Source organism: Osmerus mordax, chromosome 15 (assembly GCF_038355195.1).
Source record: "Osmerus mordax isolate fOsmMor3 chromosome 15, fOsmMor3.pri, whole genome shotgun sequence".
In the NCBI taxonomy this organism is placed as follows: domain Eukaryota; kingdom Metazoa; phylum Chordata; class Actinopteri; order Osmeriformes; family Osmeridae; genus Osmerus; species Osmerus mordax.
In genome coordinates, this window is record NC_090064.1 from 11797755 (window position 1) to 11825742 (window position 27988).

Here is a 27988-nt window from a genome sequence, read left to right on the forward strand (position 1 = left end):
GGACCCCCTGCCCTGCATGTTTTTTACTTTTTCCTGCTCCCATACACCTGATTCAAATGAATGGGTCGTTATCAAGCTCAACAGAAGACTGATAACAACCCATTCATTTGAATGAAGTGTGTTGGAAAAAATAAACATCAAAGCTGCAGGGCATTGGGTCCCAGAGGACCATGGTTGAGAAATGTTGCACTAAACCTCAATATTGGGCACCAGGCCTGTAGCCTACAATGAAGCAAGTTCAAAATGCGCATGATTTATTTTCGTTAGCTGGCTTCACCAAACCTAACAACTGCAATCCCGCGTTAATCAAATTGTTAAATCACCCCAGTTTTCCCAATCTAGCTATGAACGCGTTAACATAAAATGGACGATGTTTGCTCCATATGACAAATCGCAAACAAGTCTTCCTGAGCCGCACATTTTACACAAGAGGAGCAATATAGGCTGCGACGTGTTGATATGTTATCTCCAACATAAGGGTTAGGTGGGCAGGCAGCATTAGTTACCATGGCGATCTATCCTGGTAAAAAGTGAACCACCGTCGTGACATGTAAAACTCAGGGTTAAACCCTTGCCTCGCCAAGCCTGACTGACAGTAGGCATCATCCTCACCAAATACAATAACGGTCCTTGTAGGACTCCAAAGTGGTACTACTTCAACCCATTTTTGCATTCTCACGTTGATCGCCATTACACACCACCAGATGGCACCCTACACCCACTAACTACATGCGTGTGTAATGCTTCGGCTGTCATGTTTACAGTGGAATCTCTGCCTGCATGATCATTCCCAAGTAACATACAACTAGACTAGCAACACTGCAGCAGAGGGTGTGAGTTGTGGCATTGCATAGGGGGCTATATTCATATCTAATGATACCGTTTTACAACGGAGACTTTCCTTAGGCCTATAGTAAATGTGTTTAGACCGGTGATGAATTTGTAAAGCGTGATCCAAAATCCCTGAGAAAATTGTATTTTACTCCGCTACTGCCTATTTCATTAACTGCCAATTGGAATCACCTGCAGAAGCCTATGCACGCGCGCAGTGACATGATCTTGCTGATGTGCTTTGTGCATCCATGTAAGTGCAAAAGATGAAACCTTGGGCACTGTTTATCCTAGGAAAATTGTCTGACGTGAGTGACACCAAATGCATTATATTATACAAAGATTTGTCGACCTCCTACTAACTTTATCTTCAAATCTAATTTGGGTAAGCTCATTCAACAGGCTTGGTTTGTGGTACACTAATGTGTTTCCCTTTTTTGTGTGTGGGGGGGGGATATAATGCGATTTTGTTCGACTCAAATTAGTAGTTAAAGAAGAATGGTTACCTTTGGTTTTTAAAAGATTGCAGTTGTAAAGATTTTTACATCACAGTGCAAATAGGCCTTTGTTATCTTTGGTTTGTGAAACCAGGCCGCTGCTACTATAAGTACTGTTACTACAAGTTCTACAATAACACTGGTTCAAAATACAGCTCATTTTCCCTGTCTGGTACTTTGCTTAGTGTCGTCAATGTAATTCCGTTTCTTTGAAACCCCTCCCACTTTTTGTCCTTCCACAACACATAGATCCAATTTAATATTGTCCCATGATCGCATTAATACGTTTACGTTAGTTTCTTTATATTTGTATCCATAATTTACCACTACATTTATGATCATAATAAATAAAATTATGTTATCGTGCATTGACTTAATATAGCGTATTTGGTGTTTGGCGGGAAAGGTTGGCGGAGGGATACATGACGTACCAAGAGCACAACAACCTTTTTATTGAACCCCGCGGAATACTCAGCTGTGATTCACATGCAGCAAATGACAGCGTACACATCGCTCTACGTCGCGAACAAAGTCTGTGCGCTTCATTCATGCTCTTCAGTCAGACCGTCACTCCAATAGCGAATCAAGGTTTCACTACCTCGCATGCTGGAAAGGATTAATGTTCTTATCGAAACGGAATACTTCTGTCATTCAATTTTTTGGACTGATTTTACTTTGTCTGCGTATGCTGCTCCACATTGTTGTCAAACATAAGGTAAGGTGTTTCTCAAGCTTACGAATTAGGCTCATCTGCTACCACAGATTCCGGCAGTAATTTTCTTCTTAGTTATTAATGCATTATAAAACGGCTTATTATATATTAGCGTGTGAATCTTCACTTTCTGATGCGTTTTGCTATCAAGTTAGCAAAATAACATGCGCACAACAATCTGCTTGCTGTTGCAGTTCTGTTCTATTCCTATGCATGATCTGCACGTGAACAGTAGCCTATGTGTTTTGGGCTTGGCTGTTGAGATGCTAGCTTAGGTGTGCATGCTGTCAGACAGTTAATCAGCTGTCAATTGCATGCATGCAACCTGGTGTACCTTAATAAATTGTTGACATATTCACCTTATTGTTCCCCTCAACATTTAGCTACGGATATAACAGCCAACACCATGCCGCTGAATTCAAATTTGGAGAGTAAAAACTACGACTATGACTACGATTCTCTTCAACCGTATTTTTATTATGACAACGAAGATGAGGATTTCTATCACCAGCAACTTCAGCCACCGGCTCCGAGCGAGGACATCTGGAAGAAATTTGAATTGTTGCCCACCCCTCCCCTCTCCCCGAGTCGTCGACCGTCTCTGTCAAGTCTTTTTCCCTCCACTGCAGATCAACTTGAAATGGTGACCGAGTTTCTCGGGGACGATGTAGTAAATCAGAGCTTCATATGTGATGCCGACTATTCCCAAACCTTTCTCAAGTCCATTATTATTCAGGACTGTATGTGGAGCGGTTTCTCAGCCGCAGCCAAGTTGGAGAAAGTCGTATCCGAGAGACTTGCATCTCTTCATGCTGCAAGGAAGGAATCAGCTGTTGACCACGGTGCAGAGTGCACGGGGCGGTTGAACGTCAATTACTTGCAAGATCTCAACACCTCCGCATCAGAATGCATCGATCCCTCAGTAGTCTTCCCCTACCCAATAACTGAAATTTCTAAACCAAGCAAGATGACACCCTCCACGGACCTGGCTCTGGACACCCCGCCTAACAGTGGTAGCAGCAGCAGCAGTGGAAGTGAATCAGGTATGTAACTGTCATTTGTAATGCTTTCGTTTTAAGTCATTCACCAGTACTCTATGTACTCTGTTTATAAGCATGGAACACTGTAAAAAAAAAAAAAATCTCCCAGAGCGTTAATTTTTATATACAAATAAATCTTATAAAAAATATTGTCATGCAAGAGTTTGTCAGTTAGTTTCATAACCTCCACCACCCTTGCTGCACCCCAGACTAGACTGCTATGCTTGTAGTTTGAAGGAAAGGGCTGCTATGTGCAAATCAGCTGATGTGGAAGGAGGGGCCGTAGAGTGGAATGCAGTTTTTTTTCTTCTAACATGTGCATAGTCTATAGCATGGATTTGAGAAGGGATGATTAACAGATTTTTTTCTTGTTTCAGAAGAGGATGAAGGGGATGATGAGGAGGATGAGGAAGACGAGGAAGACGAGGAAGAAATAGATGTGGTGACAGTAGAGAAGAGGCATTGGGTGAGGCGGTGTGACTCGTCTGGCAGCCCCCCGTCAGAGAGCAGGCACCACAGTCCTTTGGTGCTGAAGAGGTGCCATGTCTCTACCCACCAGCACAACTACGCTGCCCATCCCTCCACCCGACAGGAGCAGCCTGCTGTCAAGAGACTGAGGCTGGAGAATAACAATAACAGCAGTAGCAGAGTCCTCAAACAGATCAGCAGCAACCGCAAGTGCTCCAGCCCCCGGACGTCCGACACGGAGGACTACGACAAGAGAAGGACTCACAATGTGCTGGAACGCCAGCGGAGGAACGAGCTCAAGCTGAGCTTCTTCGCTTTACGGGACGAGATCCCTGAAGTGGCAAACAATGAGAAGGCGGCCAAGGTGGTGATCCTGAAGAAGGCCACGGAGTGCATCTACAGCATGCAGACGGAGGAGCAAAAGTTGCTGTCTCAGAAGGAGCAACTGAGAAGGAAAAGTGAACATTTGAAACAGAAACTCGCACAGTTGCAGAGTTCTCATGTTTAAGCCTGTGTCGTGTTTAAAAAGACTTTCTTCGCCCTTCACGTTTTTTATGCAAGTTCAGACTTGGTGTATAGTTGATATTGCATGCAAATGCAAAAAGATTAAGTTGTTTTGAAATCTTGTCTGATTTCAATGTTAAAACTGCCTCAATTGAAGTTGTGGGTGGATACATATTTAAAGTTTATTTTTATTAATAAAATATAAAAAAGTGGGTAACTGGTTGAATACCCAACATAAAATATAATTTTTTATGTTTTGTATATAATTACTTAATATTTCCTAAGAAATGTATTTTTGGATCACTTGTCTGGAAGTTCAGACACTGTTGTTTTCAGTGTATTGTTTTCCATATTATGTTCTTAGATTATTCTAAAATATAAATGCGTTTCTTTTTGAAAACTTGACTCTGAGTCTCTCTACAAAAATCATGTTTAATACATTACACCTGTACATGTGTATCGTGCATGCTTTTTTAAATCACATAATACTACAACTAGTCTCACTTTAGGGCACTTACAACCTTGTCAACAGCCACCAGTAGCACTAGTTTCTTGTGATAGCTAATCTCTGCATCCTCTGCCTTGTCCAGTGGAAGGAAAACCAGGTAAGAAGAAGAAAGACAGCGTTGAAGATCTACATATATTTGCACATATTCTTTGTAATGTATAATACATTCATAAAGTGTTACTTCTTAACTGAATCTGACACTCAGCAGATAGTATACATCTGCTAAATGTAATACCAATTGATTTTCCTGTGTTAACTCATTTATACAATGCAGAGCGCATACTGTAAAATCAATATATCATGAGATGATTATCCCATAAAAGATCAGTTCAAATGGACTTGATTACCATATAACTTGACCTCATGAAAGTCAGTTTCCAGGCGTGACCACATTTACAGTGCTTGTGGTCCTTCATCCCATGGTTATGAAAGTGTTTTGGAGTAAAGCTGCACCCTGACCTACGACTGCAATCTGCCCTGCACGCCTCCCACATCATGCTGTAGCCGTTGATCGTATATTTATATGTATATGTATGTTTCTGGTTGTGACGCTCTGATTGTTACTGCCAATTTTTTATATAATCTGTTTTAAGATTTCAATTGAATAGAATTGAAGAAGGGCATATGCAGTCAGCTAAGTCATATACAAATGTATTCCATTCGAACAGCTCTCCGGTTCCACCTACCCTCCCTCTTGGAACGTGGGTGCACCATGACAGACATTATTTTGTCATTATACAGCAGTCTCCACATCTGCAGTTGAAGCGAGCGCCCTCCGTGACGTCACTCACTGTATCTGACTGTATGCAGAGCGCTCCATGGAGCGCGTGGTCGCGAGCACATGGAAATGAGGTCGAGATTTGTGTCTCAAAGACACGCACTTTATTAATCGGTAATGGAATATAAATAATATTTCAAAAATGCAACCTGAATGGAAGGGTAAGCATTATTGATATTATCAGTCTCTGCGATACAATGCTTTTGTATCGATGTTTAAATGCTCAACCTAAATCATTTCATGATAGCAGCCAGATGATCTGTTGTAATATGTTGCAGTAAATTGAAATCATGAATATGATTAGCTAACGTTATCAAATGTACAGTATTTTGTTCTAAGGAGTGTTGCTTTATGTAAGTATGTTTGGTTTGAATCTATTTGCTGAATAGCTATTACTGGGACATCTAGGCTGCTCTATGTAGCCTACATAACTCTAAACATTATCAAGCTTGAACTTAAAACTCTTTTTCTCTGTTTATTATGCATGACAAACTATGCTTCCAAAGTAACATGTTCATTGTAAGGCCCACTTTTTAATATTTGCCTGGTTATGTTTGGCACTGCACAGCATGATAATACCAGGTTTAATAATGGTACATAACAGTACTCTGTCATTCTGGCTTTTTTTGTCTCTTTTATGCTCCGTCTGTTCCAACACCTGAGTGTGACAGTGGCGGGTGCCATTTTCCCATTGTTGTGGGTAGTGTTACGGAAAATACTGACACTTCTGATGAATGTGTTTGAAAAATGAACGAAACAATGGAGTTACAGAACTGCAGCATGTTGCATAGTGACACATTTTGATACCACCCCCATTATTGCAGATACATTTTCAACTGCTTTGTCCTCGGATCCTGTTATGCAAGTCAGAATCAGAATCAGAGTCCAGGTGTTGATCCCTCTGTGGCACGTGCAGCACCTTCCTGGTCGTGTCACGCTTTGCTTCAAAGGGGTCAGTTGTGGACCCTTTAAAAGCACACCCTAATGTTATGCCTCTGCAAGAGACTCCTGTAAATCTGTTTACAGTCATTTGTGTGCGCAGAATATAGATCACAAGGTTTCTGTGGTCAATCTGTGTAATCTGTTTATGCTATCTAAACTCAAGGTTGTTCTCCCTTCAGGTTAGGTTCCAGTTATACATGACAACTCATGAATTACATGTCACAACTGTCATGTTAGCCTCCCAATCCCAGTCAATGATCAACTGGTTTTAATGTCTGTTTGTTCTACATTCAGGCTAAATTGTTAAGTAAATCTTTAAGTGCCGACCTATCTCTCCTATCAAGTCAGATAACATATCTAGAAAGAGGAGATAGTATCCCTCTCAACCAGTTGTCATCATATTATTATTGTCTTATTCTTCTCTACCAGTAAGATAAGGAAGATACAGTACAATTTCATCTGCCAAGACACTTCTGCAGTGTCTCACTGTTTCCTTGAAATCAATGGAACTTACATTTTGTACACTCGCTCCTGTCAACATAGCCATTACCCCTAATATAGTCCTTGCTTTTGAGCATGGATAATATGTGGGTGAAAGTGCACTGAGTCGCTGTTACATAACAGACCAAAGTCAACCGGTCTAAGGCTGTAGTCTCACTCCCGTTTGGACTGTATACACACGTTTGAGGGCATGGATACAGGGAGGCATGCTGTTACGTAAGGCTCCCTGAAAAGAATGTGTGTTTTTAGTGAGAGAGGCGAGGTAGAGGGGGAAGGGGGGGGGGGCGATGCAGCTCTCTGATACTCCCTCAGAAGGCTGTGGTGTCGTCTGGCAGAGAGGGAGATCTGTTTCTCTGCCTGGGTCTCATTTTACAGCATCATGATTTTCAGATGACCTCATCACTTTCCTATTTGGGATTTTCTCTCTTTCTCTCTCTCTGTCTCTACTATTATTTTCTCTCACCCGCTCTCTTTTTCACTCTTTCGTTCTCTCTCCCCCTTTTCCCTACCTCCCCTCAGCTCTCTCTCTCTCTCCATCCCTCCATCCCTCTCTTTCTTTCTTTGCACTCTAATTCTCCCTGTCCATTAGTCGGCAGCCAGTCTGTGTTGTCTTTGGCAGTAGGGACCTTGGTCTGACTGCCAAGAGCTTCCCTGCACAATGTTTGCTGTGTGAGAGTCGGGGCACAGAAGGCACAGTAAGACATAGGCTGTAGAGAAGTAGAGGAGCTGTACTCCACAGGCAGCATTTTAGAACACCTTAAAGCAGCAAACCTCTAAGGCTATCAGATGCTTCAGATCTGGGGTTTCCCCCCCCCCCCCCCCCCCCCCACCACCACCAAGCTTGACCCTAGAAACAGGGAACAGCTGCTCTACAGACTTGGCCATGTCCCAATAGTAGATACTCTTAATCATCTTGTGTACTTGCAAAGTAGAAAATTATTGTGTAGTGGATGAAAATACATTCAGTATTTATATACAGCCAGGGATTGTATGTGTGAATGAATGAGGGAATGTGGATGCAACAGTAGAATTTGAGAGTTGTTCAAAGTAAGAGCGAGATCCTAGGAATGTTTCTGTTGTGATTGAAAGCGTTTGCTTTGTGCTTTGTGGGGGTGACATCTGATTATTATGTAACCCTGCAACTCCCTCTGGTGAGTGAAGTCACTGGTTAGCTATAAGCAGGTTTACAACTCTTTTAACTTGATAAGGGAGGAAAAGAGAAAACGACAGAACATTTTGGGAGAGAAAGAGTTTGTCATAAACTTTGGGTTATGGATCTGTATGCACGTGTAATTCTTTCACTATTTTTCCAAACAATCATGTGTTCCACAGCACACAGCATTTTGAAGATCTGAATACCATCACCGGACATCATAACCTTGCTGGCCTTATACATAAATGGAACAGCTTCATGTAAATAGTCCAATGTTTTCTGGACATTTTGATGGCAGAAGCAGAATCCTGCAAACAGAGAAACTCAAGTGTTGAAGGTTCGTCCGTGGGCTCTCCAGTGTGTTTGGATTCCAAACACGACTGCAGTGATCTCACAGTAAAAGTCAGCCTGAAAAGCCCTTTGTCACAATGCGACTTTTCAGGGCTGTTGGTCAATCGGTGCTCAGATGGAACACTGATAAAAAGCTGCTGAATGGCTGGAATCTGTAGGCCTTTTTGTATCTGGATGTGTGGGGGCAGTCCCAGCAGAGCAGGATGGAGAGACAGTTCTGTCATGTGTTTTATTCCAGTGATCCCCATCATGGTGTGGGATACTGGCTGGATTACTCCTAACACTCCTTTGAGGGCTTTGATGCCTTGATGTACAATCACACAGTCACTTTTTATGCAGGGGGTTTGTGAGTCAATAAAGCCCTGTGTTAAGTTTACGTAGTCAGACAGGAAGCAGGAGGAAGCGAAGGAAGTAAGGGAGCGCGAGAGGAGAAGCAGCGGAGGAGGCTCAGGAAAGTGCAGGAAGTGTCTGCTGAATGAACAAGTCAAAAAGGACACAGTGAGTTGCAATGATGCAAAATGCTCTTTTGGGTGTACAGAAGTACGGTATACTTTCTTTTTCTCTGTCTCTTCCTCTATATTTTACTCATACATACAACCTAATAAGGTCATTAGTATGAGTCAGAATGGACTTTGGCGGACAGATAGGGAGACATAGAAAGGGCAGCAGGATAGAGATCTTGCCCCACTCTCCAGGTTGTGTAGACAGTATGAGTCACACTCTGCCAACAACATGTTTGATTTCGTTGTCCATTTACCTTCAGCAACAAGGGAAAGAACAATGATTCATACCAACTGGCAGACTGACCTACATACATTGGTATGTCAAACAGTTGAAGAGAAACATTTGTGCACATTCCAAAAAATCACTTTCTTGAACTGACAAACGCAGAAAGGAAATGGAAAACTAAGAAGGTTTTGATTAGGGGTGTGGGGAAAAATCAATTCACATTTAAATCGCGATTCAGTCTTCTAGCGATTCACATCGATTCACAAATGTAAAAAATCGTTGTACTTGTATTTTTTTTTAAATGTTATTTTTATTTTTTTATAATTATAATTTTTTTGCATTAAAAATCGCAAAAATCCATGTGTGAACCCAAGAATCGATTCGAATTGGGAGGTACCAAAAGATTCCCACCCCTAATTTTGACATATCAGTGTTTCATTGGGAAGAAAAGATAACGAATGTTTCATTCATGATATGATGGACAACAACATTTAAACACCCACAGCATTTTTTGCCTTCTAGCACACACCGTGGGAAATATAAACCCAGGTATGTCTTATCTGCCTGTCTCATTGAGCAGCACGCCTCCATTCATTAATTGGTATTACGGGGTGAGATCCGACCCCATGCAGTATCGTGTGTACTGACAGTATGTGGGCCAGTTCACAGAGCACTTTAATGAGCATTAAAACAATGTTAATGAAATATTAATAGCCCTTTTTCAGGGCACGTGCCAAGTCACTCCATCAGGCGCTCAACAGGGGTCGGAGGTCACCCCTCTCCCTGTCTGGCTGCATTCATTAGCCTGATTGACACCTCAGTGTCTGCTGAAAGGTTAATTCACATTTACTCCAGGCCAGTCTCAGAGCGGAAATCATACAAAAATCACTTTTTCAACAAAGACCAACGTTGGATTTTTTTTATTGTTGCCTGAATCATGTGCATTTGAACTCTGAAAAAATAATTATTTGTTCCTCCAGGCGATAGTAGCCAGAGGGACTCTATTCCAGAACTCGATCAAAAAAATGACTTAATTCCATGTCTACCTGGCTCTTCAGGTGTATTATTAGAGCCAGGTCTTCTGTCTTCGCCTGTGTTCCCTGGCTCCGTCTGGCCGTGTTATTTCAGAGGCTGGCATGGCTACTGAGTGTGACAGCACTTGGCTCCGGAGGTGAGCGGTGTGTCGGCCATGGTGTTTCGCCAGCTGTGAGAGTGGACACTGGCGCAGGGTCACCACATGTCCCAGGGCAACCCTTCACACCTACAGATTGCCAAATGTACACCATGTAGACTAGTATATCCTTGGGCTGTCACGGTAACCCAATAGCATGTTCTCGGTCACAAAATTGAACTGTCTGCATGGCTGTGTGTTTCTTTATAAGGTTGAGGGCTACAAGGGGGAACAACATCAAGAAAGCGAGAAGCATTGTGGAGAAAAGGTTGATGGGGGGGGAGGGACCTTAGAGCTTTTTTGTTCTTTAAGGATGTGTGACCTGCCACCTTCACCACACACCAGCTTGACAAGGTCCTCCTGTTTAGGTCTGACTAGGTCACTGGGTAGCCATGAACCAGTGTAGAGTGTCCATCCTTTCCCTTCAGGGTCTAATACTTCTATGGTGTGTCACAGACTGCCCCCGCCCACACACCCTCTCCTTTTGGCTCCGATAGCAGGTTGAGGACACTGATCGGCTTCCCTTTGGTGTGCTGACGGCCTGTCCCTTAACAGGGGGATCTGATTTCTCTCTACACCCCCCTATGTAAGGCAATAGGAGATAGACAACAGCCTGCCATCTGGGGAAAGCGATACCACTGCTGAATCATACTATTAAAGTGCAACATCTTTCTTTTTTTAAATTTTTTTGTTTGCATGGCTGTTCTCTTTCCATGGCCTGGCCTCTCATTTCAGCCATGACAGAGAGACAGGTCTATCTTATCTCCATGGATGAGATACAATGCTTCCCTGTGCCTATCAGAGCACACAGGAAAGAGAACCTTTAGACTGCCACCTCATGTCGGACTCCTTTGAAAAGTTTAATTACTCTCCTTGACTGTGGAGTAAGGGCTAGCCTGCATTCTGAGAGAAGGATATGGTATGAAATGTTGGAGCCAAAGTAAACCTCCACCCTCTGAGTTCTACACACCCCATCCTCAAATAACAAAAATCCCAAACAAATATTAACTAATAGGTTAGTTTACTAACAGCCCATTAATCACCCCTTTGCTCCGCCCATCTCACCTTTTGGTGTGTTAGTGTTCTTACGGGAGACAGGTGGAAAAGGTGGAGGGTGACAGCATGATAAAAGCAGAGGAATCCTTAATCCACTCACCGGCAGTAGCTCCCACCCCTGCCCTTTACTAATGGGGCTGATGTGGGAGGAGCAGTAATAGGAGGGCTGCTCGTGGCTGTGGGACCAGCCGGCTCATCTCGGCTCTGATAAATAGACCTGTCTACGGGGGGGGGGGGGGGGGGGGGGGGAGCTGGTAGGGAAAAAGAGAGCCGCCCTGTTTTCCCATTGATTGGGGGCCCGTTGATTTGTACCCAGAACAGATGGGCCCCCTGGGGGCCCAGCACTCATTCGCACCTCCCCTGCCTCCCTCTCTCCAGCCTCCTCCATCTTCATCAGCTCACAGGCTTCAGAGCACAGCGACCTGGCAGGCCGGTGCACAGGTCACCTCTGAGGCCGCAGAGTTGCTAGACGTACAGAAATCGATGGCCCGTTATTTCTCACAGGGAAAGAATGCCGCTGTGTTGCCGCAGCTTTTCTGTAGCTTTAGCTGTATTGTTCTCCACTGCAGGGGAATCGGCATCTGGCATTGTGTGTTGCCTGGTTGTCCCTATGGGGTTTTGTGCACTGTGCATACTGCAGCTACCTGTACATTTACAGGGACCATGCTTGTCCTGCTACAGACTCTGAGGTTTTCTGGTGACAAAGGACATCCAGGCCTCTAGTGTGCAATACATTGTGTGCGTGTCCTCTTACGAAGGTCATTGTATAGGCCTGCTCTCAGATGATGCAGTAATTAGATTCAGGCCAAATATGTGGATCACTGAATAGGACATTTGTGAATGTGTTGCTTTCATCAAGGTCGGAAACTCTGACACTATGAGGTGTAGTCTTAGTCAATCTTTTAGCAATTGTTCGATGTATTGAAGACTAGAGAGCTCAGAGTGTGGCACACTGATTTCCTGTGCTGGGATGACGTCTTCCTGAAATCTAATCAGGTTCTGCAGAATCTGAAAAATGCTGCTCAGGCTCCAACGGTTTACTGTACAGCCCCCCATTCTCCTGGACAGACTAACAGTCAGGAGATTTCAATTCATAGCACATGTTCAAGGGTGCAACACACAGATTCCAAAGATTGTTAGTGACTGACTCATAGCTGACCATTTCCTGCTACTCTTTAGTCATTGAACATAGTGCTCCATGATATCTATTAGATACAAAATGTTGTATTTAATCCATTAAGGCTTCAGTAAATATCTTGCATAAGGATCCTTTATTTTCTGTGTTGGGGCTGTCCTAATACTGAGCTGACTGAATTCCGTGGATAGGGCTTGTCTTTCCTGCCTGTGCTGATAGCTGTTAGTCTCTATCAGGGAGTCGCAGAACCACGAGACGTTTTCAGTTGCTGCTGAATCACTTCTAAACAGTACCTGCACAGCAGATTATGAAGCGGCCTTCCCAAGAAAGTGGTTGTGAAAAAGGACCCTCTTTAAACGTCCGTTGGTTGTCTTAACCACCTAGTTAAATGTTCATTGTGCTGGGCTACATACTGTAACTGTTTCAGTAGGACTCATTCTACCTGAGGAATCTCAATTTATGGATTTCACAGTGGACTGTTGTTAGAGATAGCCACCCGTTATCTGCCACCATTACACACAGATGAAACTGCAGTAGATCATCAGGAGCTAGTCTGTGTAAGTACTTCAGTGGACCGTGAGCAACTGATTAGTCTTGAAATGGGTCCGTTGCAAACATCTCAATTAAATATCTATACACACACACATTTACACATGTGCACATACGCATGTACACATGCACATACACATGTACACGTGCACACACTTACACACATACTCAGTGCTCAGAGACAGACACTTCCCTGCATTAGTAATGAATGAGAGGTCAACGTATGTGGATCATTAGCCTGAACACCCAAATGCATGTGAACTAATCAAGGATTCATCAGGAGAATATGAAGTCCTTCTATTTATGTTCTGTCCATTCCTTTAGTCGCTTTCTCCTTCCCTCTCCCCCTCTCTTTTATCGCTTTCTCTGTCCCCCCTTCTATCTCTTTTTGCCTCCATTCTGCCTCTTCTTGTACGAGTTCATAACCTTCGTTGTCAACCCAACCTCTGAACAGCAGCCAAGTCCAGGTGTCAGGTTAGATACAGACACATCAATATATAACATATGAACATCCTGCTGCTACACCTGTTCGCTTGTGGTTCCACCTCAGAAGTGACATGCTGGCATATGATCAGATGGTTGGAGGCTCTCCTTTGTCCAACGTCCCATAATGTCCTGACAGGGCACTACACAAGGCTACACCTCCACGCTTAATCTCTCTGAGCCTGAGCCAACTCTAAATGCACTGATCTCTTCTTTTCAGAGAGACAGCCCTGTCAGCAGAGCGCTGAGCCCCCCCCAGCCACCTCCCCTGACTCGCCATGCCCTCAAAAGGAGGTTGAACCTGGGAGCAGTGCAGCGCAGTGTGGCCTGGTAGTCATCAGCCTCCTGGAGGTGTTTTGTTTGAACCCTCTTTTTATTGATTTACTCTACGACGCAACTGTGTCTCCGACATTAAACAAGTACGGGTCGATGTGTAAATATTTAGCCTTCTATGTTTTACAGAGTTCAAAGGCACCCAAAAGAAATGAATGGAAGATTTTCCTGCACTTCCTAATAATGCACACAGTGTTTGTGTGTCTGTGTGTGTGTGTTTGTTCTATATACTGTATCTGCATACATAGATAAAAGAATTGGCAGCAAATTGCCATATTTGAGTGTTCATGGTCCAATAAGTCCCACATTACTGCCCTATAAAGTGCTGAACTAACATTCTTTTTAACCAATAGTGGCTTCATAAAGATAAACATGGCCAATTAATTTGTGGCACATGTGGGTAGTTAGTGTTCAATGTTGAATAGAGGACATATGGTACTGGACCCATTTTTACTGTCTCCAGATTGTTAGAATTAAGATTCAGTGTAAGTCTATACACAATATGTTGTCCATAAGGGACAGGTTAGTCTTAATTCTGCCAGTAGTCGCTGTCAATCATCCAATTGACAGCTTGTCTGAGGGATAACCGGTATTAAAGGTCAACTGATGGGGGTCATTCCCGCAGACACGAGGTCACTGACGGGGCTCAAATGTCAGTGTTGGTCCACTGTCCAGACTTCCTCACAAAGGGGGAGACCCCTCATGCATTTTAGGATTTATTGTCTCAGAATGTAAGACCCCTCTTTTAGATGAGTATTTAAAGTAGCTGGTGTCATTGCCATATTATCTTAACATAGAAGTTGACATTGCCCCAAAGATCACTGTCAAAAGTCATGTTAAAGTAATGTTTAAAACAAGTGACAAACTGATATGAATATTTTTTTACGTAGTTTTGGTTTTGGTTTTACCTCATGACAAACACATTATGGGAAACACAATGGTTAAGTTGTCTGTGCAACTGCTATGCAAATGTCCCTAACCCTAAAAGAGCATGCAAGTTCACACAGACATTCCCAGAAGAAAGTTTTAGAATGACGTCTAGTTAGGCTCTTCAGGCATGTTTTGGCACATTTAACAATTGTAGGTTGACGTACAAATGAAAACATTCAAATGTGTCTGCTTGTAAGTACAGCGGATGAACGATCCAGTAATGTAGGAGGATGACTTGAGATTGTTGGGTTATATACTGAGGCGACCATTAGGTTCTTCACTAGCGCACTGTCATTCCGCTTGGGGGGTTTTTCAGAGGAAGAGCAAATTAGGAGTCAGGAGACAAACAGACTCAAATTTTGCGCCTGATTCTTTTAGAATGACAATAACGTTATTCACTTAGCAGGAAGTTGAACTTCTTCTGCCTGAATACTAATGTAAAGGGTGGCTGTTCATTTATTTGATTTGCGTGGGATGCATACATAATGACTGGAAATGAAAATGAAAAAAAAAGATCATGAGCAGAGAATCATAGCCCTCTGGGCCAGAAACAATTGGATCTATTACAGATTAAGGCTGTTGTCATTGCCTTGTGAGAACACCATGTACTTTTTATTAGAGTAGTAACTCTGTAAATAACTGCCGTTTGGCAGTTGTTGACCACTAGATAAGTGAGGGTTATCTGGTTAACAAGCCATCCTCTTTTCGACAGTTGGAGTGTGTAGCAACAATGAAAGAAACTAATTCAGGCTATAATAAATATTATGCCAGAGTCATAAAGCGAAGAGAGTCTTGAAACCTTTAATATCATTTTACAAACCAATGGGACAGGATATACAACACCAAGTACATAACATGGATTATTTATTTATTTTGCCGTTTGAGATGCAAATAAAATAATAGCGTTTTAAAGAATACCATTTGACGATCATAAGTTACACACTCTCAATCCTCCTCTCATCCTTGTCTTCCTCCTTCTAAGTCGTTGTAAAAGAAAACGCTTCTCCATTCATTCTAGGTCTGCACCTGTCGAGACGAGGGTCAGGCCTTCAGGTTTTAACGTCCTGGATTTACAGCCCTCAGCTGGAGGGGCGTCCTCTCTCCCTCCCTATAGGACGGCTGGCCGCAGCAGCTGTGATGGCGTCACTGGCACCTCCTGTCAAAGACATGGACGAGCAGGAAGGCTCTCGTTGCCTGAGAGCTGAGCGATAGCTCTCCCGATTTGACATGGCCTCGCCATCAGCTGTTCGGTTCCGTTTACGCCACAGATTCTAGGTATAAGAAGTGGGTTCAGTTTTCCTCATGTGTTTCCTTGGTATAACTCTACCAAACGGGAGTGAATATTGTATTTCACTGTCCTATGGTAGGTGCCTACTGAAGTAAGGGCATGTTTTAGCTGTGTGGTCTTTGGCTTCAGAAAACTGACTTTTATGAGCTAAGCAGCTGTGTGAGGGGAAACATTAGCAATGCTTGGTCATTACAAAGAGGGGCTAACATTTCACCAATTTATTTCTGCTGCGACTTGGCAGTTATGACATGTTGAGGGATCGGCAGTATTTCTCTAAGTGGGAGAGAGAAAAGTCTGGCTGTCATAAATTCGGCTTGGCTCTTTCATCCATCTGGGAAGTCCTACTACATTACCCAACAGCCACTGCTACAACCCTGGCCCTGGCCCACTGGAGCAGATGTAGGTCAGAGTGTGTCTGTGGGGGTAATCCCTGAAACTGAGAGCACTAATGAGCCTGATCTCTTTTTAGGAGGGCCTGGCCCAGGATTCACGCAGGGGACACTACATCATCACACACCGTTAGGTGACAAGGTTTCCCTGCTGCCATGTCTGTTCCTCAGTGTGTATTTATGCATGTGTGTTTGTGTGTGTGCGGAGGGTGGACACAGGCTGGACTGGTGGGCGTCAGTGGGATGTTTATCAGATACAATACAAAAGTACACCTCAGTGTTGAGCTCCCAACATGACTGGTGACTGGGTTGTCTTCCCTCTGTGTACGGTCTGACTCAGCCAACCAGTGTATTGACAGTACACTGCTGTGGTGGACAGAGGAGGTTGTCTGAACTTTCTCACCCAGGTCAGACTTTTAACCTGACCCCATGATCATTTCCGCTGACGGGGGCCCCCGGCGTGCTAATCTGCTCTAATGGCCTGTGGGTAATGAGCTTGCTGTCGATGAATGACGGGCAGCAGATCGTTGAAACCCCCCCCGCCCCACCCCACTCCAGCAACTAGCATGGCAACTGCTGGCATGGATACTGTTGCAAATTCCACATGGATCATATAGCTGAGTCGAGATGGGTAGCACCTGGAGTTTGACAGATGACTTGCAGGGGCTGACGTTCCTTATACTAAACTAGTTACAGGCAGATGGTCCTCGATCCCACTGGCCAAGACCAGGTCCAGGCTCAATGTCACATTTAGGCTAGCAGACGACAGAAACCTTCCATGAAATTCATCATGCTTTAAAACGTTCCTGATTCCTGCAGTGGTGACATTGAACTGATGTTGCATCGAGTTTAGTGGATGGAGTTCTGAGAGTGAGAATCTGAAAGCGAACGGCAGTGTGACACTGCTCCGTAATACTTTCAGTTTTAGTTTCAGAATGACTTGCTGTTCTCAGGTCAAAAGGAACTGCATCCACAAGGCACTTGAGTAGTGAGCTCCAGACACGGCTACAGTAACACCTCCATCGCCCCCCACAGCTAGCTTTCCCCCTGTATGAACTACTGGGAACCTGGCAGCCCTATGTGGCACCAATGTAGTCAGGTGACTTGGTTCAATTTACACCTCGTCCAATGGGATTCCTCATCCTCATCCAACCGTGCGCCGTGTAGGGAAAGTTACCGGTGTCAGCAACTGCTTTCACGCTCTGGCGCTCTAACAGTTGCAGTGCGGTTGCTCTGTGGTTTTGGTCAGTCAGAGTTCATACAAGAAAGTGCATGTACAGTATCTGTCAGGGAATGACTGTTAGGTGCTCATTCAGTTTTTGTCTCTCTCCTTCCCTCTATCTCTGCCGTTTGCTCCAGTGGTGGTCCTCTCTCGTACGTGTGTTTGTCAGTGAAGGGCTTACCCCCATGCTGATTTAGCCAGGTCGCCTTCACATCGCGAGCGGATAACATCACATGAGCTGGGGGCGGAGGCGGCGGACGCCGTTCTTTACTCCAGTCAGGTCCTGTTTGCGACCCCCTCCCTTTCTCATGCGCATTCCTTTCATTGGTTTGTCACCCGCCTGCAAATACATCTGTACAGACGTGTGACCTCCATACCTTAGCAGCTAGTCAGCTGTCCAGGCACCAGTCAGCTGTCCCCGCCCCCTGTAGGGGCGTGACTGGTGCCAAGGGGGACATGAGGGACAATGATCAGGGCAATCAATATGTCAGAGGGAACACGATATGTGAAAGGAGGCTTTCCCGTTGGTGAGGGGTTCATGTAAGAAAACTGTGTATGTCTACTATATATATCTGTCATTGGATACAGCACCCTTGGGAAATATATGTGTCCTAAAGTCATGTTTACATACTACACTAGCAGCAAAACCTCTCCTTCACTCAACCAACTAGGGTTACTTACACAGTGTGAACCACAGCAAACACAGAATCCTGATATAATATATGAGGATATATTGGCTTTTCAGGTGTTCCCAGGCTATTGTGTTTCATAACTCTGACAGAACATCTTATATTGAAAATGGTCTTGAGAAAACAGAAAGGATGTCATTCACATTTAGTCATTTTAGCATTCACCTACAGTAGACTGCATGGAAGAGGTTTAGTGTTTGACAAAGATTTGGCCTATTTTTTAAAAAGAGGCCAAGGACGTGGCTGAGGACAAAGAGAAACGCAGTAGTATTTGTACACATCTTGAGCAGATTTCTTTCTTGCATTCACTACAAACGTGCTGTAGATGTGAATTCTTCAAGCAACGGTCCTCATAGTCCTGTCAAACCACCCATTGCGAATCACCAATTGTGGTGCAACATGCTTAGAGTACAAGACATCCCAGACAAGAAATATTCCCCTCAGCAAAAATCAGTATCAGGAACTGAACAGACGGTAGCTTGACCTGTCAAAAACAATCTTCATTCTGTTCTGCTAGTTTTCAGTTTCACTGGACATCGTGACTCCTGTCGTTAGGTGTACCTAATATATGAGGGTGCCTGTTAAAAGATAACTAAATGGTTCGAACATGCGCTTCACAAGTGCCTGTCAAAACACCACAAGTAACAAGGGTCTATAGCAGACAGTGAAGATCATGAGAACACTGTTAAAGCACCCTCTATTCATAACCAAAAGGCACCGACAGTCTTGTTCTGATATTTCTTCTGTCTGCAGATCTCTCAGTCACTTCTGCTTTTGGATTTCACTGATTCATAAGTGGACCTGAAAGTATATTTGATGCAGGCGCTGTTAAACTGTGACAGACCTGGCGGTTCTGGTAATGCCTGCCATCTGAAGAACACTATGCTAACCAGTCATATCAGTAGCTGTTGCTCGTTCATTGCACCTCTGACACGTTTCTTCTCTGTGTTTTGCAGGAGCTTTGTTGAACACCCCGCTCAGGGACCCAAGGACACAGAGCTCTGTCAAAGACTTGGGCCTGCAAGAAAAGAATGCATCTTGGAAGGAACCACTAAGGATATTTAGATTATAATTAATCACATTTGACTCTGTAACCCTTACTTCCAGCTATTAACATAATGGGCAATTTAATTTGGGACTCTTTCAGGAAAGGGTGTTTTGATTCTGTTAATCACTCACAAACAGGTTGTAGATGCAGCTTACTAAACTTCCCATTTCCTTATTTCCTTTCAGTCATAATGAATATTCAAGAAAGACCCACCCTGAATGTGGCCCCTGTGGTAGTGCACACTGTGATGTGTGGTCGGGAAGTACCTAGTGTTACAACTGTCACGTTGGCCATCCGCAGCTCAGTTAAAGGAGCCGTCTCTTGTAGAGCCTCGAACAGTGTGCAAAGTTACCCAACCCTAAAACACAAAACAGGAGACAGTCAGGCTTGAGAATAGGCCAAGCAGAGAGTAGACAGGGAGCAAAAAATGGGAGGGCATGTTAACCACTTGATTTACAGTATGTCCTGAGTCATGTTTCAGAAATCCAAATTATTCAGTCAGAGGAGCACATACTGTATAAGGTGCTGTACTGTATTGTGTAAGTTTACACGAAGACCAGAACCATCTATTAATGTGGACTGATTATACATGTATATGCGTTTGTCAAGAGAATGTATTATATTTTCATATGAATTAAAATATGGAATAGGTTCTGTTTTCCTTTTTTCCTTTGCTCCATGTCTCTGTATCTTGATGTCAGACTGCCAGAAGCTTCCACGTTTAATCTCCGTGTAATCAGCTTTCTGTCAATCACATTCTCTGACCCAGGAGCCCCGAGTCTGAATAAATCACTCAAACGTTTATCAAAAGCACATTTTACTGTACTTTTTTATTGTGTGATGTTTTCCTGTTGCCCTGCCACCAGACTTACTCATTCAAAACTCATTCAAACCTGGGAGATCTGCTTAACTACCTCTGAAGAGAGAAATGTAAAGGAAGGAAAGAGGACATTAAACATTGACAAACATGTTACATACCTGCATTCCTTACCCCTTATAAAAAAAGAGATACATATCGTTAAAGTATAGAGGTATTTTGCAGTTCAAAAAGACCAATTTGAGTCATTCAAGTGTTTCCGAACAAACGAAACAAGACTCCTTTACATACGACTCATCACTGATTTGGTTCATTGTTTCTGGCTCACTGTATTTTTTCCCCTGCTGTCTGCGCCCACACACCTGTTGCCTTTCCATACAGCTTTCATCAAGTTCACTCAGCATCACTTATAATGTCCCTCACTGGGTCCCGCTGGTATGTGCAACCACAGTAAATGTCATGTTTTGTGTGACTAATTTTGTTCCATTGTCCTCTCACTCTATTTCATTTTAAACTCAATTAGATATCAAAGCGAGAGAGAGGCTGAAGAAAACAGATCTAGTTAAAAGGAGGCACTGCCAACCCCCACTCTTTCCCTCCCTCCCTCCCTCACTCCTTCTGGTATGTTCTGTCATGCTCTTCCCCCCCCCCCCCCATATCTGGGGGGAGGGGGGCGGGAGGTTTGGTCATAGTGTGTGTGGGCGGGATGCCCACACACACACACACCTACTGGCAAAACTTGAAAAATGGAGTCTGGACAACCTGACACCAAGTGTGGCGATGGATGAGTGACTTTCCCATCATAGAGCTCTATCATGGCCCTGTACTGCTCCGGAGGTGGCTGCAGACGAGTGAACAATCACAAACACACAACCGACCACTGAACCTTGGACTCACTGATACAGAGACACACACACACATGCACGCAACTGTCTTTTACATTCAAGTACGCGCACACTCTCTCCCATAGACCTTTCAGTCACACACGTCACAAAGCTATGCGTAAAAACACTACAGTTCCCAGGTGCTGTGTACCCTCCCTTCCCCGGCCCCCACCCCCAGCCCCTGTCAAGGTGTGGGTTACAGGGGCTTTTGGGGCCAGGAGCTGTTCTTGGATTTGATGTCATACTGTATCTTTCCCCAGTACTCCAGGACAGCTTGAGATGTGTTTGTGGTCTTCCTACACAATCTGCTGTGCATGCTTCACAGAGAGGGGAATTTACAGATTAGTAATTGAGAAATCCTTAACCTACCTCAAGCTACATTTGAGCTCTTACCGTAAAGAATCAAGATCACCATTTGTAAACTGCAGCGTAAGAGCATTTCCTCCTGCCTGCTGTGTGCCCAGCATGTTTTGAGCTCCTGTGTTTATATAGTGAAGGACAGGGACTGGCTTTAGGACAAGCAGGAATGTTAAGAGCTGAAGGAATCTCTGCTACAGAAGCTCTCAATGGATTCATGCTTCATTTTCACAAAACCTGTTTTAATAACGCTTGAACAGTTAACTTCTCACAACAAAGCACTAGAATTGTGATCTATTGGTACATCACATGGCTTATTTACTTTCTTTCAACGAACTCAGAAATAATATTTCAGGAAATTTAGCCGACTTATGTTTGATTCTACTGCAATAAATTAATACATCTACAAAATGCCAAAAATGCCCATGAATGCTTAGCAAAAACTTTTCCTCAGGACTTGCCAGTCATGCAGTCCTGTTGGTGGACACTGAGAAGGTCAAGGATGTTGGGCTAAACAACGCATGAAGGTCAGACCCAGCGAATCCCCACAGAGGAGCCAGAGCTGTAAGCTGCAGTGAATGGCCATTCTGTCTGTCTGTCTGCCTCCTCTTGTCACAATGCCTCCCCCTCTTGCCTACAGCGGCAGCACTCCAGCCTGGTCAACGCCTTCCCTCCCTTTTGATGTGGCTGTGTGTTTGTTCACCAGCGCCAGTGGTCTGTGCTCCCATTCAGCAAAAGTGCCACAGGCTAAATCCCCGGTCCTGGCACAGGCAGGGCGGCGTATTGTTTGCCGTTCACACTCAGAGGCGTGAAACGTGCTGTCTCTTTCACCCTCCTCCTGGCCTCAGGCCTGGCCCTTGGCCCTTGGCCCTTGGCCCTTGGCTTCTGGCCCCTCGCCTCTGTGTCCGGTTCTCTTAGGCAAAGTGTGACTTCTCACAGGCGATCTGGAGCCTTGACCCATTAGGCTGACAGTCAGCCAGATGTAGTAACACCACTGGTAGTCTGACTATTCTTCCCTATGGTGTGCATATTGGTGTTCTCCATGCACATTATACAATGTGACACATAGTCTTAAGTCACCACTGACTGGTCACCTATGCCACCTGACTCACCAGGGAATCAGGTGGCTGAGCGGTTAGGGAATCGAGCTAGTAATCTGAAGGTTGCCAGTTCGATTCCCAGCCATGTCAAATGACGTTGTGTCCTTGGGCAAGGCACTTCACCCTACTTGCCTCGGGGGGAATGTCCCTGTACTTACTGTAGGTCGCTGGATAAGAGCGTCTGCTAAATGACTAAATGTAAATTTAAATATGATTCAATATTTATTACATACCTACTATATATTTAATTATTTAGTTATTCAATAACTATTATAAGAATTGCATTATTTTTATTCTATAACTATGTATACAGTATATACCTGAACAGATCTTTGTTCTGTGAGTGTTCACATGCAGAAACCTGAGCAATGTTCTCTTGAATTTCCTTCAGGATCAATTAAGTGAATCAAACTGAATTGAATTGAATAAGTCACAGTGAGAGGATTCAATGCCTTTGTGGTCATGTTATTGAGAGTCAACATATTGACCGAGGTTATAGATATAGACAAAGCATATCCCTTTCAAAATTATCAGTTGTTATTTGAACATCAGTTAGAATATAAAGATAAGAACACTTATCTTTCTCAAAACACACCAACATTGCCAAATTACAGTTTCATAAGAGGAAGTAAAGAAGTCCACCCCAATGTTATCAGACCCAGCCCGTTTCGACTGGAGTTCTTTGCTTTGTTTGATATATATTAACATTTCACCTTGCTGAGTCACCACTAAGTAGAATCATTAAATGACAATCAGCGTCAAATTAAAAGTCGTTTTTCACATAGGTAATAAGAATCTCAGACTGCATGGCAACAAACTAATGCAACATCAAATAATGTTTATCAAAGATTTGATCAAAGATTGAGATAAAAAGGCATATTCTCTTTATCTGCCAATCTCTTCTAAATCTCCTTTAAGAAAGGAGATGCAGCTATTTGACATTGATCTGAAAATTCATGCTGAGTCCTGATAGTACAGCCGTAGCCAAAAGTATTGGGAGCGACATTTGTGTTTGCAAAGCTTGCTGAGCCTTGGCATAAAATGACTGCTGAAATAATTTCAGTAAGTCATATCATTAGCACAGGGGAAAGTGTGAACTAGTTCTAGCCAGGTGAAATCACTCATTCTGATTGGATTTTAAGAGCAGACTTCTGTAAAAGAGGGAACTATTTGCATATATAGAAAATTTTCGCCCCAAAAAAGCTTTAAAAAATATGAAATGTGCCTTATTGTATTCCAGTATTCTATATAAACATGTGAAAACATTTTTCCTCAAATACTGAACCAGCAAACTTTGCAAAGCACAACATTTGACATTGCCAAAACTTATGGCCACGACTGTATACGGTGGTGCACATTGTATGGTATAGTATTATATGGGACAGTAAAGCACAGTATAGCACAGTATAGTACAGTACAGTACAGTATATTACAGTATAGTATAGTAAAAGGGAACCAGCCCTTCTTAGCCTGATCCTCTTTTTTCGACAGCTAAATCAGACCATATAAGGAAGGAAGAGAGCTTCATTCACAAATCTGCCTTCATTGCTGTGCCTATTGGATAAAGAGTAAATCTTACAACTACAATGCAGCCATTTATAATCACATGGCAATTTATTGCATTTGTGAATTTACGTTTACATTTAGTCATTTAGCAGAAGCTTTTATCCAAAGCGATATGTGAATCAAAAGATCAATTCCCCCAAAGTATTAAAATGCAGAAATACCCTACACATCATCTTCATCATACTGCACAGTGTATTTTTTTCAGAACCTCCACCTGAACAGAACCTGCACCTGATCTGACCTGATGCACCTTGCATGTTGACAGGACAGGGCGCAGGTTCTGTGAGTCATTATTGCCACATCATGGTAAGAAACCAGACTGTAAAATACCGGTTCTTTGTCCCTGTACATTTTCACTAACAGACATTCTACACTGCTGTTGTGGTGGTTTGTGGTCATAGTGAGATGCCCCTACTTTCTAGAAGCTTCCTTTTCTCTGCAACGCCTCTCGTTATTTGAAACCAAACAAGGATCACCTTATCCAATCACAGCACAGATGTTGAGTCACAACAGGGAGTGTACGTACAGGGACTTTGTCATTTAGTAGAAAATGGACTGTGTACAGGATATTCCACAAATTCTCTCAAGATGAACCTACATAATGGATTGCGCTTTGTCTTGTTAATTGACTAATCTGAAATGAATGACCCTAATTAAGTTGTCTTAATTGGCCTGATGGTCCTGCGTCAGTGGCGCGGGTCAGCACAGGTGGAGAGGGTGGTGCTACGAGGTCGCTATCCCTTCCCATGAGCACAGTTCAATCAGTGCACTCCAGGTAAAAATAGAACAGACCCATTAAGCATTAATATTTCCTTATCAGCTAATCCTCAATTAAAATTACTTCTCAGTCCGGCAGTCATTTAATCCCTTTATCTAATGGATCAGGTCCCAGTTGACCTGGTGTGTGTGTGTGTGAGAGAGAGAGACAGAGAGAGAGTGTGCGTACTGTAAATATGTGTGTGTGTGTGTGTGTATGTACTCCTTACATGTGTGTGTAGATGAGGCTCCCTGTGCGTCTACCGCAGTAACCGGAGAACCGTGAGGTGGTCGGGATGGGGGGGGGGGGGGTGGGGGGGCAGGGTGGTGGAGGTGCCTGTATTCCCAGCCGTGTTCCACAGGCAGCCGAGCGGTGGGAGGTCGTCCAGATCATCCACTTGTCAGTAGTGCGTTCCATTACACCCGCTCCTCGTCTCAGGAGCCAGCCACACGGACACATGCTGCTACTCGCTCCTGTCCCACCCATCTGCCCGCCCACATGTGGGAAAGCACTCCCGAGGAATCATGCTTCACTAGCCTCCATGCTCGGCCTCTTTTATTTCATTTAAAGTCATCTCTTTGTTTGGGTTAGGGAGATTTCTTAGAATAACACAGAGGATGACAAGGCACAGTAAAAGGGCCTTAAATTTCCAATGTAAATTCAACCTGAAGTCTTTAATCAAAGACTTGGCATCGAATCACAAATAAGTAGAATACACCTCAAAGGTACAGTATGTTTATGCTGCTGGGCCAGCTGAAGTGTATAGCAAGCTGTCATAAGTCAGTGGAGGCATCTGTCACTATGTTTTTACACAGCGTTCTACAAAAGGGACAGTCTCTAACAACCCTGGCGTTCTGCTAAACCTGGCACACAGTTGATGGAGATGCGGTCATGACAGATGAGGTTTTAGTCAAGAATTTATATGACAATGTAATTGTTAGGTGCTCTGTGACCAAATGGTGTTTACTGTGTAACTCTCAGTGCGCAGACATTCTTATTGTTTTCAAATAACATTTGAGAGGATTTATATTCACCTCTGTCATTCCATACATCTGCTATGATGACAGTATGTCGTTGTGTTGATCCAATCTCCTCTTTACCTTGATATAATATCAACGATTACAATTGTGAAGGAATGGTTCACAAACCTAGACCAGCTTTTTACAGTTAGCACACATGTTTAAAACTGGGGAAATTAATGAGTCAATGTCAGAAGTATTTTGTCCTTCAAGATGTGTAAAACTAAACTAAGTGACAAACGGCAAGTGTGTCTCATTCAAGGAGATTCAACCCCTCAATCTTCAGAATGGAGGGGGGGGGGGGTTTTGACCAACAATCTTAACCTCAACCTCACTCAACTTCCTCTTCAATTTTCTGTGGAAGGTTTATTTTTAATAGTGTGTTGAACCTGTGTTGACACGGTTTAATCTTCTAGTTAACGGCACAGAATTGATTTGCTTTGCTCTGCCATGACTATATTTCTGTTGACTACAAGGCGCTGCAGCTGTAAGATAATTGTCTGTATACAGACGTGTGAATGTTTCTCCATTCATAAACATACCAGGAAAAGGATTTGCTACCGCACGGTTGGTCAGATGCAGAGTACTATCAGGAAGTAAATGAACAGTTCTACTCTCACTTACAATACTTATCAGCAATGTCAGAAAAGCATGTGATTTCCTGGTCTAAAATAGACCGCCCTGTTCACACAGCCAAGGGTGATTGTAAGTGTGCAACAGGACAGTGATATGGTAAACTGATGCAAAATATCCATCAGAGGGTCCCGTCTGCTTCGCCCATGTATGAATGTACTAACTGTACCTTGGAGATACAATATTTGGAACCAAAAAGAATTGGCTATATACCAGAAACCTTTGTTTCCACAATGCCTGTTTGTGCATTCATTAAACAATTCAAAACTGTCTTTGTATCACTAACAGTACATAAAAATATAACTTTTTCTTGTCAAATTTAGAAGTACTCTGTGCGGCCAATCTGACCAACTTTGGATCCAAAAACTCAGGGTCCACAAGAAATGTGTATACCAGCTGATCCACAGAAAACACATAGCAGGAGGGGCAGGATAATGTGTCAGATGAACTCTGCACATGGGTGGGGGGAACAAGCAAATTACCTGTCTGTTGACACATATGCTGCCAGTTATACCCGCACATATGAAGGGGCTACAGAGATGACATGGGACATTCCCCAGTGTTGACAAGAGGAGAAGTCTTCTTCGGTAAACTTTCACTTTGAGCTGCCGGAAGATCTCAGTTAAGTTTCTTGCTCTTAGCAACAGAAGACAAAGAAAAGGGGGAGATTTTAGAGGGGTAGGTGAGAGAATTTTTGATATGGATACCAAACGTATATCCTCAGCATTTTGATGGTAATGAGCGTTAAGTGGAATCTTGATGTGATTTTGCACTTTTGAAGAATATTTATTTCACCATGTCAAATATATGGGAAGGTAAGACAATAGAGATCTTTGTTTATCCTTTTTTAATATTTCCCAAGTGTCCGGAAATATAACCTTCTAAATGACAGCACTTGAATTGCGCAATATTGCATTTGGAAAGCAACCTGGAGATAAGGTATAGCAACAAATTGTCTTTGTATTGTGGTGAGCAGGTTAACCTCGCGTCACTAAACCTCTTTCATTTGTTTGTGTTTAAGACGGCAGAAAGGACGTGAAGTGACGGAAGTGAGCTTTTACCTTCTTTAGAACTGTAGTGAGTTTATCACCACATTGACGGTTCAACCATTTCTAGGAACAATTGTCACCTATTCAAAGAACGTAGACCACAAACTCTGTGACCTGCTCTTAAAATAAAACAAGTTTCCTATCCGTTTCTGTGTCTGACACGTGGCTATGGAAAGTAAAGTAAGCCCATTATTTTAGCTTACATGAGTAAAAAGTTGCAAACAGTTGTAACTTTCACTTTAAGATTAGATTGTGGTTATGCTGAGTGGAATTGTGCATTGTGCATTGTGCTTTATACTACTGCTATTTGAACATTTAGAGTCCCTGTAAAATGAACACGAAATGTGTACAAATAAGACATCCACACAACGCTTGGCCTGATTTTTGTGAGGATATTCCTAGACGTTTGTGTGTTCATGTGTGAGTTTTGGCTACAGCAGACTCCCATGTGGACGAGATCCTGAGCGTGCTCAGGAGGATGTCAGCATTTTGGGATATT

The 27988-nt window shown here is 43.3% G+C and overlaps 1 protein-coding gene and 1 long non-coding RNA gene across 4 annotated transcripts; both read left to right on the top strand.

The window, feature by feature from the left end:
• The first annotated feature begins 1822 nt into the window (after nucleotides 1-1822).
• Nucleotides 1823-4457, top strand: LOC136957599 (transcriptional regulator Myc-like). 2 transcript variants are annotated; one of them, XM_067251645.1, is made up of 3 exons: nucleotides 1823-2043; nucleotides 2424-3083; nucleotides 3458-4457. In XM_067251645.1, the coding sequence occupies exons 2-3, from the start codon at nucleotides 2447-2449 to the stop codon at nucleotides 4054-4056; spliced, it is 1236 nt and encodes a 411-aa protein (XP_067107746.1). In that variant the 5' UTR covers nucleotides 1823-2043; nucleotides 2424-2446; the 3' UTR covers nucleotides 4057-4457. The 2 variants fall into 2 exon arrangements, with proteins under 2 accessions (XP_067107746.1, XP_067107747.1); XM_067251646.1 differs by having other exon boundaries at nucleotides 3470-4457.
• A 929-nt stretch (nucleotides 4458-5386) lies between these two features.
• On the top strand, nucleotides 5387-20120 carry LOC136957850 (uncharacterized). Of its 2 annotated transcripts, XR_010878334.1 has the most exons (3): nucleotides 5387-5499; nucleotides 13629-13759; nucleotides 19216-20120. It is a non-coding gene; the product is annotated as an uncharacterized lncRNA (long non-coding RNA). The 2 variants fall into 2 exon arrangements; XR_010878333.1 differs by lacking the exon at nucleotides 13629-13759.
• Nucleotides 20121-27988: the final 7868 nt, after the last annotated feature.

Coding starts and splice junctions, on each gene's coding strand:
- LOC136957599 (XM_067251645.1), top strand. CDS start 2,447: ATGCCGCTGAATTCAAATTTGGAGAGTAAAAACTACGACTATGACTAC. Junction 3,084..3,457: donor CAGCAGTGGAAGTGAATCAG/GTATGTAACTGT, acceptor TTCTTGTTTCAG/AAGAGGATGAAGGGGATGAT.